The sequence below is a fragment of the Ixodes scapularis genome, unplaced genomic scaffold (assembly GCF_016920785.2).
Source record: "Ixodes scapularis isolate PalLabHiFi unplaced genomic scaffold, ASM1692078v2 PGA_scaffold7__128_contigs__length_106722199, whole genome shotgun sequence".
NCBI lineage: Eukaryota > Metazoa > Arthropoda > Arachnida > Ixodida > Ixodidae > Ixodes > Ixodes scapularis.
This window is the reverse complement of record NW_024609882.1, coordinates 6,684,497-6,697,341: the sequence shown is the minus strand read 5'-3', so window position 1 is coordinate 6,697,341 and position 12,845 is coordinate 6,684,497. Positions and strand designations below refer to the sequence as shown.

At 45.8% G+C, this 12,845-nt stretch overlaps 1 protein-coding gene across 2 annotated transcripts in view; it reads left to right on the top strand.

The window, feature by feature from the left end:
- Positions 1-12,845, top strand: part of LOC8035876 (DENN domain-containing protein 2B) — a 28,574-nt gene that overhangs the window by 3,681 nt on the left and 12,048 nt on the right. The window contains exons 4-12 of one of the 2 annotated variants that reach the window (XM_029986902.4): positions 2,711-2,784; positions 3,791-3,925; positions 4,471-4,559; positions 6,750-6,822; positions 7,674-7,763; positions 8,877-9,005; positions 10,251-10,307; positions 10,399-10,505; positions 12,236-12,413. In XM_029986902.4, the coding sequence (XP_029842762.3) occupies positions 2,711-2,784; positions 3,791-3,925; positions 4,471-4,559; positions 6,750-6,822; positions 7,674-7,763; positions 8,877-9,005; positions 10,251-10,307; positions 10,399-10,505; positions 12,236-12,413 (932 nt within the window). The remainder of the gene's footprint in view (positions 1-2,710; positions 2,785-3,790; positions 3,926-4,470; positions 4,560-6,749; positions 6,823-7,673; positions 7,764-8,876; positions 9,006-10,250; positions 10,308-10,398; positions 10,506-12,235; positions 12,414-12,845) is intronic. The other variant, XM_042286533.1, reaches the window with a different exon arrangement.

Genomic DNA, 12,845 nt, shown 5'->3' with positions numbered 1-12,845 from the left:
TATTTTACTAATAATGTTTGTCAGAGTATGGAGTCAGTGGTCGTAAAAAAAGGCCAATTCATTCTTTTTTTTTTTTTTATCTCGGGACTATTGACAGAAGGGTTTCTAGTTTATCTCGTCAAGGTTCGTTCAGTGCAACGGGCCCATGTACTTCTGGATTACGACAAAAGCCACAGTTACGGTTTCCAGTTTGGACCATACATTTTGTGCTTCGTAGGGGGAGGCGGGGTTGGGCTTTTATCACAGTGAAAGATGTGAACCTGTAAATTTTATAGGATGAGGACGGCAGCTGAAGTTTTTATGCGGCCAGGAGTTTGGCTATTCCAAAGCAGCGACATTTATTGAAGTTACACTTGTTTTCAAGATTTGTCGGGGGACAGTTAGTACTGCTAATTGCAAGGGTGCCATATGCAGCAACAAAACTGTCATTCAAAACCGGTATTTTTTTTCTTCTTTCTGAATTTAGTTTATGTTTTTGTCAACATTTTTTATTTAAAAAAATAAAACAATAGTATTAAACTCACACATTTGGAGAATTGGAAATCTACACAAAAATAAACTAATAAACCTAGAATTTCCAACGAAAAATGAACTCCAAATTTTATAAAATATATGATTGATTGATTGATTGATTGAAAAACACGGAATCCTACTTATACATTATGAATGTCTCTAATTGTCTAAGCAGTGTTTAAAAGAAATTTAGAAACACATTACATAGTCTCTTCAGGAACACAAGCAAATTTGGAAGTTATATTTTTGTATGTGACCCACGACACATGCATCGCAGGCACTTCTGACCAAGATTTAAATCAGACACTCGATTTCTTATTATTTAAAGAGACACTGCAAGGAAAAAAACAATTTTTTTAAAGGGCATAAATAAGACACATTATTCCCCCAAAAAAACTCCCCCCCCAAAAAAAATTTTCACAATATTTGTGCACTTGAACAGGCTAACAAGCGTAGTGCCTCCCTTTCGCATCATCTGGTACGTCTAGTCTGGAAGTCTAACATCGCCTGCTAATCATGCGAGCAGATGAGTGGCAGCTCTGGCATCGTCTGCTATTTTAGAGCCGTCTATCGTTGTCTGCAATGCCTTGAGACGCGGACCCGACAGCTGCGCGTCGGCGTCCGTTTTTGCTTCCGTCCGTCTGCCGTCGATCCGCCGTCTAAAAACTCCTACATCGTTCGGAAGACGCAACCATGAAAGCAGCATTTTAGCATTCCATCATGCCCGAGCTACGGTCCAATACAAGCGTCTGTCAGCGTTTATCAATGTGCGTAATAAGTGACCGAGAGAGAGAACAGAAAAGACAAAAAAATAAATATGCAGCCTTTCTAGTTTTGTTGCTGTTATTTTTTTCACATGGCATCCGTGAGCAAGGTGGGTGAGCATCATGACTCACAATTAAAACTCGACGTAAAAGCATTCGCCTTGGTTGACCAGGTGCACTGCAAAACTTAAAACCTTGCCTTTCGAGGCGCAGTGACGGGAACATACCTTGACAAACTTAACGCGAGCCGAACGCTCTATCGCCTCCAACCAAATGGCTCGCAAATTCTTACATGTGTAAGTATTCTTGATATTGAAACCGTGGTCTAAATCATAACGGTCACACAATTTACAGAGCAGCGGAGCTTGTTTTATGGGAACCAACATCTTTATTCAGCATCAACACGCGCAAAGGAAGAAATCAAGCCAGCTGAACCAAAATAGTTGGTCTGGGATTCTAGGCTTAGGCCAGTCCCGCTATGAGACCAAGGCTTCCGAAGGCGCATATTTGTGGCAGTTGTTTGCTGCAATCTACGTCGGTTGAAGAGATCTTTCTCTAAACACGTCTATGAACTCGAAACAACTCGCACTCATAAAAGTTCGAGAGATGAACGAGCTTTGCTCGTTCATCTCGCAAATTCGCAAAATCTCGCGTTAGTTTTTTATGCCTTTCAATCTATGCCCTTCAAAAAACAATTTTTTTTTTCCTCAGTGTTTTAATAAATGAGTTAAACTGTGAATCAGTCGGCCTCGCCGGTGATGCACCGCGGAACACCAAAACGGAAGAAACAAGAACCTCAAGTGTTTGCACTCTATAATCGCGTGCAATGGGTTTGACTGCGAAATCACGTTTTCTCTTCGTCTCGAATTCTCTCCAGAAGTTTCGGTTTTGACTCTCGCTAGTTTATGCGCAGTGTTCATTTCTAAAAAAATACAGTTAGAAAATTCTTGACAAAAAAAATTGCGCAACATATTAAATAAAAATTACCAACTGTTCACGCTACGTTAGGCAACTGGTGGACTCGTAGTGACCTGCTATGTCGGGCAGTTGTGCAGAGTTCCTTTCGTTGCCAGGATGCCTGGACATCCTTAGGGCGAGTAAAGCTGGTCCATTGCCGCAGGGTAGCTCTCTCGCATCCGGGGTGCCAACCAGGGGCAGACTTAGTTTGAAAAAGGCAGAGAGCAACTTCCCCCCCCCAAGCCCCCCAAGGTCAACTTATTTTTAATACAGATATTGATATACACCAGCCAAAAGTTTATTTTTTCGTGACATAGTGAATATTGGGTCAACAAAGTAGGAACGTTTTGGCTGTAATGTCATATCTCAACAGACTCCATCTTCATCTCCCAAGCCTGATCCATAAATCCAGCCCTGGTGCCAGCCGGGTGAGCATGGTGCTTGACAGAGACGTCCCCTTTTATTTTTCCTCGCAGCAGCGGACAGCAGCAGCGAGGTGTCGGTGAAGGACGTGCAGAAGCGCCTAGTCTACGTGCGCTCCATCAAAAGGGTGCGTAAAAGAATGAGTGTTGTGACACGTTGCGTGCTGCACGGTAATGATTCACACAGGACTGCGACAAAGGAGAGACTCGTAATTTTGGTGCGAGCACCGGCCTCCCTTGACGGAAGCAAAAGGCTGCGACCCTCTCGCTGTCGCAGCCTTTTGCTTCTCATCACCGAGCGATGGTCGAGCATTCCAGTTGGTTGGTATAGAAAACCGAACAAGTGCACTGTGCCTGTGCTTTCGTCTCAAAAGAAGCCTATAAAATCTACCTCTTTTTTTTTTAAGGGCCGACATTTTCCTCGAGAGCTCATTTTGACAGTCAGTTTTGTGCTTCTATATTTTGGAACTACAGTACAATCCTATACCTCCGGAAGAATTGAGAGCGCTTCCTGCGTTCAAATGGCTGAGTGTCCTATCAAAATTAGGGGATTTCGACCAAAAAAAAATTGGGGTGTATGTATGTTTATACTGCCTAAAACTTGTCTCCCAGCTGTAAATGAGAAATTTAGCCAGTGCAGTAAAGCCGCTAGCCCGGTACTTTTAATGTGCATCATGCAGTAGTGATGCACGACCACACGCCGATACAATGCTCGTCCAGATCAAAACGGGGAGGAGTGGGGGTTGAACCCAGTATCCCTAGGTTCTGCAGCGCGAGCTTTCGCTGCTCGTGCTCCGAGCTGGTGTGAGCTAGCCCATTCAGCCACCGACCCCCTGGATTTCGATCAACAGAGAAAAGTGTATGCTTCTGATGTCACCAAACAACACGCGAGCGCGAGTGTAAAGTAGACTCGGCGAGAATTTCGGCTCGCTAGACTATGCTCTGACTTTCCGGTGCAGTTTGACCACACGCCATAAAAATTGTGGGTAACGCCTCGTGCGTGTGTGGTGGGCAAGCTGCTTTCCAGGATGTACATAACTCGTTGCAGCTCGTAGATTAGACGGCGATTTGTTTCCCAAAAGCTTCGTATCCTTTGCTTTAAAGCTTCTGTAACTATTGTTTGATTTCTCAAAGGCATACATGGAAAGTCCGGTTTCGGACTGCACCACAAAAGCTCCGGTGCTCTCCTTCGTCTTTGTTGTTGGCTACAAGAGCATCGACGACCACATGCCCTCTCAGCCCGAAGTGCTGTACCGGTTCCCCAAAGAGGTGGGTTCGTACTGTCGAACACGCGTGCTTACCCTCATTGTTTCGAGACTTCCCATGTACGACGTGAGGCGGTGCTCAGGAGCCGTCGACACGGCTTTTGTTTGCTCCGAAGCAACAGGATGAGACGGATTGTACAAACTTCGGCTGCTTTCTCTTTCTAACCTCCGAACCCCTACGTGGAGAGTGATTTTGGTGTCCGTCCCGGGTCCACATACATAGTACTTCCCGTCCACATGCACAACCAACCTGTGTGCTGAATCTATATTTGTATCTGCATTTGGAAATATCTTTGTTCTACACATTAGGCTCGTGCTTGTGCAGAGATAACCTTCCTAATGCCACGCATTGCGTGCCTTTCACGGCATTCTGTCGAAGCACTCGTGCCAAGTTAGGAGTGAGCCAAACCCAACGAAAAGCTTAACGGATGCCCGGAACAGACTTTGTAGGGGCAGGAGGCTATTCCCGCGTGTGTCATAGAATACGTAGCCTGTGGGAACGTGGAACTCCAGTGATCCGGTCAGCACCCTGCGCGGCTTTCTTTACAGACCAGTGACTACAACTACGACCCCCTGGTGATTGCGCATCTATGCCTTCCGTTGGAATCCGGTCTAGCAGAGTCGGAGTCTTCTGAAAGGTGAGGATGTCAATTCTCTTCCCGTTTAATGTCTGGTGATTTACAGCGAGAGTGACCTGCTAGAACCAAGCTTAGTAGCTACAACAAACATCTGTGCAGATAGTCTCTCTAGTGACCGTATGGAAAAGCGGATTATTTTTGAGAAGTTTTTTTAGTAGGACTGTCGAGAGAGTTTTGAAAAACCACTGTCGGGACAGTTCTGGAAAACGACCATATCATAATTTTTATGCTTTCTTTGAAGGAGGCACTTGTGTTGACTTTTCCATGGGGCATGTTTGTGGTCAATGGTTGCAAGCTGCAGAACAAACTGAGCGAGTGATGAGGTTTCGAGATGTCTGTTGCTTAAAACTGGGTCCTGGGCTGTCTTGGGCACATTACTGCTAAAATGTAACAGTGCGACAGTTAGAGTGACTTGGGGGAAGAAAAAGTAACTTTGCTACAGTTACAGTTACAAAATTGAGAGAGTAGCTTGTTACGGTTACAGTTACTTCGCTAAAGTGACACCGTTACTTTGTCGTTACTTTACAAAAAAATGCTTTCGAAAAGCCTGCCTTTCCGTGACGTCACGGCATCGAAAAGTGCGGGTACATTTGAATCTTGGTTTTGGCGTCATTTTTATTCGCCAATTTCACAGTGACTATTCTGAATTTCACAATACTAAATAGCATACTGGAAAGAGTAAAGGCCGGCGATTTCGAAAATATAGTTAGTTGGGGTAGCTAAAAAAAATCGCCGGAGTATCCCTTTAATTTGAGACTGCAGCCAAAGCTACAAGCGCGAACTAGTTCGCATTCCTGGCTTTGAGACATGCATTTCTAGCGCGAGTGCTCGTTCTGCGGAAGAACACTTTAAAGCAGCAACCTTGAGCTCTCCTAATTGTGGCACTGGCTACAGTCTCAACTTGAGGGTGAACAGGGTATAGTTACACCTTCGGGGAAAACAAACGTGATATTCAGATTTACGGGATTAAACTAATCTAGAATTCACCTCTAACTCATTTTTTTTTTTTTTAAGAACCTCTTCAACTTTCTTTTAAATAGTTTGTCAGGGAGAGTAAAACAACTACTCTATGGCCAATTGACTTTATCCAATATTTTCCGCCATTTAAAAAAAATAACTGATGCACCTCCAGTAATTCCTGGCCCCGGTGCAATGCATACCAGTTAAAAATAAAATCACTGCGTTGGGGAATTCAAGGACATCATCAAAGATTGTATTAAAAGTACATGTACTTTACTGTTAAAAGTACATTGTATTTATAGTAGTTACTACTTTACTTGAAGTACATAACATCTAATTTACTCTGTACTTCAAGTACTTTTTATATGTACTTTACCCAACACTGGGACGTTACAGTTAAAAGTAATTTTCACTAAGCAGCAATGAGTTAGAGTTACTAGTTACTAAAAAAAAGTAACTTATTACCGGTGATGCATTACTTAGGAACTAGTTACTGCCCATGACTGGTTCTGGGCCTCGGAAGCATTTTGCCCAGTATCACGGCATTCATATTTGCAATGATATTCATATTGCAATGATATTCCAGCTGACACTTCCAACTGGAATCGTATATAAGTAAGTCCAGCTGCAATTCTGAAGGTGCATTAATTCTAAAGTTTGGTCATTCCAGGTGGAATGGAATAGTTTTAGAGTTTTCTAGATGGAATTTGGAAACCCCAGCTGAAATCATGGGAAGTTTAACTGGATCCAACACTTCCAGCTGGAATCATTTCAAGTTCAACTGGACCCAATGCTTGCCCAGCTGGAACTATAGGCAATCCAACTGGATCCACTACCTGTCCAGCTGGAATTTTTCTATTCCAGCTGGAAACATTGCTTGTCCAGCTGGAGCCACTCCAATTCCAGTTGGAATCAACTGATTCTAACTGGTACCAATTGGTTCCAGCTGGGATCAACTGGTACCAGTTAAAACCAGAGGCTGAATTTTTGCCTGGGTTATTACCCTTGCCTCATTATGTGCTAAACTCCTTCCAGGCTCTGTGATATCATGTAGATAGAAGGTTTGGGTTCTTGAATGTTGCAATTTGTTATTGGAGTAAATGCGATTACATGTTCTGCTTTGAAAGTTGAATGCCTCTGGGATGGCATGAAAGATGTTTAAAAAGGGGGCTGGCTCTGCAGAAGTGCAGATGAGGGATGTGGACTTAATATGAGCTTTGATGTTTTCAGGGAGATCTTCTATTTCAGCCTGGTTCGAGAAAATGGGGAGAAGACATTTTTTCACTGCCTCAAAACATCCAAGGTAAGCCTGAATTTGTTGTAGTTTTATTTTAACATTGCCTCCTTTCACTGCTTCATTTCGAACGGCCAAGCACGTTCGAGTTATCTCGGTGGTAGTTTCTACCTATGGTAGTTGCCAAAGGAAGAAAGCCTTGAGCTTTCAGGCTGGCTTTTTATTTTCTCTTTGCTTTATTTTATTTGGACAGTCTACCTATGAATTTCTACGAAATGATTGAGTTTCGAGAGGAGGGTAATACTCCATCAACCTGCACCGAGGTTCTCACTACAACATTGCAATTGCTCACACTTTTTCCATTTACATTCTGTGCCAGGGGTTTTCAAACCGGGTTCCGGGGAACACAGGGGTTCCACGAGCTGGTCTCATGGGTTCCGTGAACATCCAAATTGCAACCCCCCCCCCCCCATGCCGCAGGCTGCGCGGCAGGACCATGCAAAGCGCCTTCATCTCACCTTGTACTGACATCGCGACTGATATGGTGTGGATATATGGGAAGCAACACAAGCGAAATTGCCTACCATTGTGCATCTGTTGCTTCTCGGTTGGCGAATATGGAGGGGGGGGGGGGAGGGGGTTCCGCGGCAGTTTTTGAGGCTTCCTGGGGTTCTGTGAGACCAAAAAGTTTGAGAACGCCTGCTGTGACCTAAGGCAGGCTTCTGTACCACTAGTTGCGTAGGTGTGCGGTGCACTAATTATGTGCAATATATGTAGCTATTTCCCACTGATTTGAGTCTGAAGGCAGTTGCATGAAAGTAACGCATTTCTTTATACTGTCTCAGCATTTCGGGTTGCGTGGTAATTGCTCTTTGTAAATGATGGGTTCCCTCTTTTTTTTTTTTGTCTTTTGCGCCCAGTGTCCAAGCGCCGTTGTGGGCGACGGTGTCCAAGCTCCGGTTGTGCTGTGCCTCGCTACGGAGGCTTCTGCTCCAGCGTTCTATCACAAGGTGGTCATTTTTCACCCCTTCTATCAAGTGCTAAAAATGTCTTCTTTCAAGTCAACCTGTCTACTTTTGAAACACCAACAGGGGAAAGGTTACTACCGTACTTACTGGGATAATGAACACACTCGCATAATGAACGCACCCCGCACAAGGGTACCAATATTTGGACTTTTCTTTTTCCCCTCGCGTAATGAACGCACCTCCAATTTTCGGCTCCGCGACTCTCAGATTGTGTCCAACTTGCTAGCCACCAAGCCCATTTTCTTTTGCAGCCAAGCGGTCAGGAAAAGTTAAGCCAAGCCAAGCCACCCCCGTAATGGATGCAAGTGCATAGTTGCGGAAGTGATAAACCGTGAAACCGAGTGTCGCACACACTTGCCGAAGCTTGGGTCGAGGAACTGTCCAGCACCAGACATTTTTCGCCTGTCGGATGCATTGACGTCAACAATTATTGCATCTTCTGTGGTCCACTTTCAGACAGTGAGATCGTGAAAGTGGCTAGGCCTAAGAACGTTTGCGTTGCTCTCTATGCTGAGTGAGCTTCGTAAGGCGTTTTCCTTCGGCAAAAGGCACGCCGAAAGCGCCCTAAAAAGGTTTGCGATTTATAAAACACGGTTACGGTGGCGCGCCCCCGACCAGCCGTGGGCGCGCCTCCACCAGTGGAGACATGACACAGTGCCTTGCCATGTCATATTGGCACCTAATATATGACATTTGCACGGAGTGGGTAAATGTAAAAAGTTTATCGTGCTTAATGAACGGACGTCCCAGATATGTGTCAATTTTTCGAGATAGAAATTGCGTTCATTATGCGAGTAAATACGATACTCATCCCCAAAACGTTGCCCATATTCAAAATATGGCCACTACCCGAAATGTCACCCATCCCCAAAATGAAAGATACCCAAAACGTTGCCTCTATTCAAGATGTGGCCACTACGCAAGATGCCACCCATACCCAAATGTCAGAGATACCCAAAATGTTGCGGCCTCAAAAATACGAAAACATTGGCCACCCCCTCTTCTTTTTGCTAATCGTCTGCTGTCGGTGGGGTGAGCATCCAACTGTGACTGTGTAGAGAGCAAGCTTGCCTGACTCTAGGGGTGCTGGTGCAGCTGGTGTCCGACCTGGAGGAGCCCTTGGCCCGCCTGTCCGAGGCCGGTTGGTCGGACCTGCTGGGCTCCCTGGCCAAGCAGTGCGTGCCTTCGCCCGGCTGCAAGCTGGTCTGCCAACGGCTGTCTTCTGTAGGTCCCCACATAGGCTACATGGGACAGTGGATCTCTAGCCCCGGGAGGGATCGTCCAAACATGCAATCTGTCGCCTCCCTAGATTACAAGCTTCAGTTGAGCTAGTTGGTACATATTGACGAAGGTCAGCTTGCACTTACAGAAACGATCAGAGAAAGGACGGAACAGCCGATTCTTCGAACAGTAATTCTTCTTCATATGCATAATCGTTTTCTTCAGACACTGTTCGCGTGTACACAAAATAACTATTAGTTACAAAAAGATTAATGCGAGGAAATTATTAAATTTAACATTACTTGCCATAATTTATCCTACAAATCATCTCGGTGTGAATATACTACTTCTTTAGTGTGGATAGTGATGACTAAGACATCCAACTCCTTAGAGTTGGATTTTTGTGTATTCTGGTAAAATGAAGACTTTTTTTTTTGTCGAAGATGGAGATAAATTTTGTATTATTCTCGACTCTCTTATTTGTAAAAGCTACGCTGACTGATTGACATTGACGAATGGAAGACAACATGGTCAGCACGGATGTTTTTTATAGCTGGGTACTCTGCACAAGAGCTAAGGCGAAGGGAATTTGAAAGACGGCGACTAAATGATTGATACGGTGATTGAGGAGATGAGATTTAGAAGCGTGCTTGAAACAAGAAAATTTCCACCGTGTGGAGCAAGCTGATTGTAAACATTGTTTCCACGGGGGGCAGATGCTAAGTTGCCCTGGTGAAACCTATCATTACTGCTATATAGCATAAAAATACTCGAGTAATTATTTTTTAACTGATGAAAATCAATTAACGAGGTATTCGGTGACGACCTACAAAGAAAGAATATAACAATTAAAACTGGGACAACACAACCACATCTTTCAATTTTTAATTGTTTTATTCTTTCTTCATCCATGACTTGAACGAACATGCTCTTCTCCATTGCAGACCTACAAAGCGGTGCTCTTTAGGTGTTGTCAGTTAACATTTTAGAACACTTACCAAAAGCTGAAAGCCTGCATGCTCGCACTTGAAGAATACAGAATTAGCAAGTTTTAGTACTCTCTGTGTGTCTGTGATTTTCTATACCAAGTCTTTTGTGGAACATCTTGGAAAAAATAAGTTTTATAGTTAGTTGTAATGCATATGTCGTTATAGCTTGATTAGTGTTCTCCTCATATTGAATAGCCTAATTCTCTATGTAAGGAACCACGATGAAGTCTCCAATCGGTGCCTTAATTTCTCTCTCAAGGGTCAAGGAGACGTCGCGCTTGCCACGGCTCGACCCCTCGACGACAAGTTTGACTGGGTGAGCCCACGCCGCCATTTTCCGTTTGCGCTTTCTTTGGGAAAGATGGAAAGCGGTTGGAGTGCCCAACCCATTGCCTCGTCAATCGCAGGTCAAGCTCACTCCCCTCCTGAGCGTCCTGGAGGACTCTCTCCTACTCAGGATCATCTCATCCCTCGTCCTCGAGAGAAGGATCATCCTGGTGTCGGCCAACCACGTGTGAGTCTTGCCCGCGGCCTACCTCCACTCCGTCTTCTGCGAGGCAGAAGCTCCTCTGGGCTTCGTTCTTTCCCCTGCTAAGAGGGAAGGGGAAAAGAATGAAGTGGGGCCCACCTAAGCATGTGACTTGCCGTACACCGTAGCATACACAGTCCTCGAAGGTGGGCTAACGATGGAATAGTGGAGCTGAAAATGGTGGTTTTCGCACAGATTTCACACTCTGTCTTCTTTCCGCTAGCACAGGGTGTCTCCAACTTTTCAGTCTCTCGGAACCCCTTCCCCCTTGACTGGTAGCCGAGGAATAGCTCCCGGTCTCAACATTGGTGCAACAAAGCAGGGCAGGCCCCTATAGACCTTGTAGACAGTAATGCAGACTGCTAGCGAGTGCTTGGCTCATAGTTACCTTAAAATACCGGGGAAGCGCTTGCACCACTTTCAATGAAAAATGGGTTAATCTAGACGTGGGTGTTTGTCCGGTCAAATCGGTAATAACCAAGATGGCGGCGGTCAATAAAGAGCTTTGAAAGCAGGGTGAATATTTTTGGCTGATGCCGGCATTTTGGAAAAGATGTGCACTTAGCCTAATATTTGCAGAATTCCTAAGTTTGGGATATGTTCATAGTGGGTGCATGTCTGAATGAAGTGCTTTCGCGGTATTTTACGGCAGGGGTTATCGAACTAGGTTCTGTGGAACATGGGTTCTGTGAGCTGGTGTCATTGGTTCTGCGAACACCTAAATTCCCCCCCCCCCCCCCCCCCCCCCCGCCCCCTCTCGACGCTGCGGGCTGTGTGGCAGGATCGTGCAGAGCGCCCCCATCTCACTTTGTACTGTCATCGCGATCGTGATATGGTGGGGATATATGAGAACCAACACAAGCAAAATTGCCTATGATTGTGCTTGTGTTGCTTTTCAGTCGGCAAATATGGTGGGGAAGGGTTCCACGGCAATTTTAGAGGCTTCCTGGGGCTCCGTGGGACCAAAAAGATTAAAAAAAACCTGTTTTACGGCATACATCAATGGGTGGCTGAGATCTGCCACAATTCTACTTAAACCGGGGGACAGGGGCCTTGTCAAGCTGCTCGACCAGGTTTTTTTTTTTTTTTTAAAACACCTTACCTAGGGGCAAAACAGGTCGAGGAAATTTCGGATCCAGGAACATGGGTTCCCAAACTAGGAACTTACCAGTTGGAGAACCCATGTCTAGAAACATTTCAGCCTTTCCACTCTGGTGAAGAAGGAAGATCAGCGAAGCTATACTATGGTTGGACAACCTCGAGGACGACCTCAGGGACGACATCTAGACGACCTCAAGGATGACGCTTAGGACGACCTCAAGGACGACTTCTGGGACGATTTCGAAGACGTCTAGGACGACTTCTGGGACGACCTCAAGGACGACGCCTAGAGAAATTTAGCCTTTCCATTCCAGTGAAAACCAGAGTGGAAAGGCTGGAAAGGTGGTCGCCATCTATGAGCAAGGCCAGCAAGCCGATCGTCTGGTTGCCGCCGTCGCTCATAGATGGCGGTAGGTGTCCAGAGTTCGGTGTCTTTTTTTTTTTGTGGGGGACACGATCCTGGGGAAACTAGCCCTTAACAGCTCCGCTGTAAAAAGTACAGTGGAACAATGTCTACCTTTCTCTCTTGTCCAGCCGTAAACCTTTCCTCTCGCCTCTCGTACAGATTTGGGTCATAGTCCACGGGAGCTTGACCCCCGTCCCGTTGGATGCAGGTTGCTACGTGGCTGGGTGGAGGCAGTGGAGTCGCTGCTGTACCCGTTCAAGTGGCGCCACGTGCGGGTGCCCCTGCTGCCCAAAAGCCTGCTGGTGCAGTGCTCCTCTCCCGAACCCTACCTGCTGGGTGTGCCCGACGCCCTGGCGCACATGGCCCTCGAGATCCTCTCCGGTCCTGTAAGCGGTCCCGGCCCACTCGTAGCAAACATTCGCAAAATGCCTTCATTCTATCAGGAGTTTTTTTGTAAGTGGGCTAACATCTGAGTGCAATGCGCCCCGCTCGGTATACGTTGACATGCGTTGACGTCGCACGAGCCGCCGTTGCGGTGGCCTCGTTCTACAGCACCCAGTTCGCACCGCCAAACATGTTTTACAGCAGGGCTGTTACGGGCTAGTTTTCCCAGTTTCGTGTCCGTCACCAAATAAATGTCAACACAAAACTCTGGACAGCTACCGCCATCTACGAGCGACGACAGCAACCAGACAACTGGCTCGCCAGTTGTCTGGTTGCTGTTATCACTCATAGATAGCGGCAACCTTTCCAGCCTTTTCACTCTGGTTTTCACCAGAGTGGAAAGGCTGAATTTCTGTAGGCGTCGTCTGAGAAGT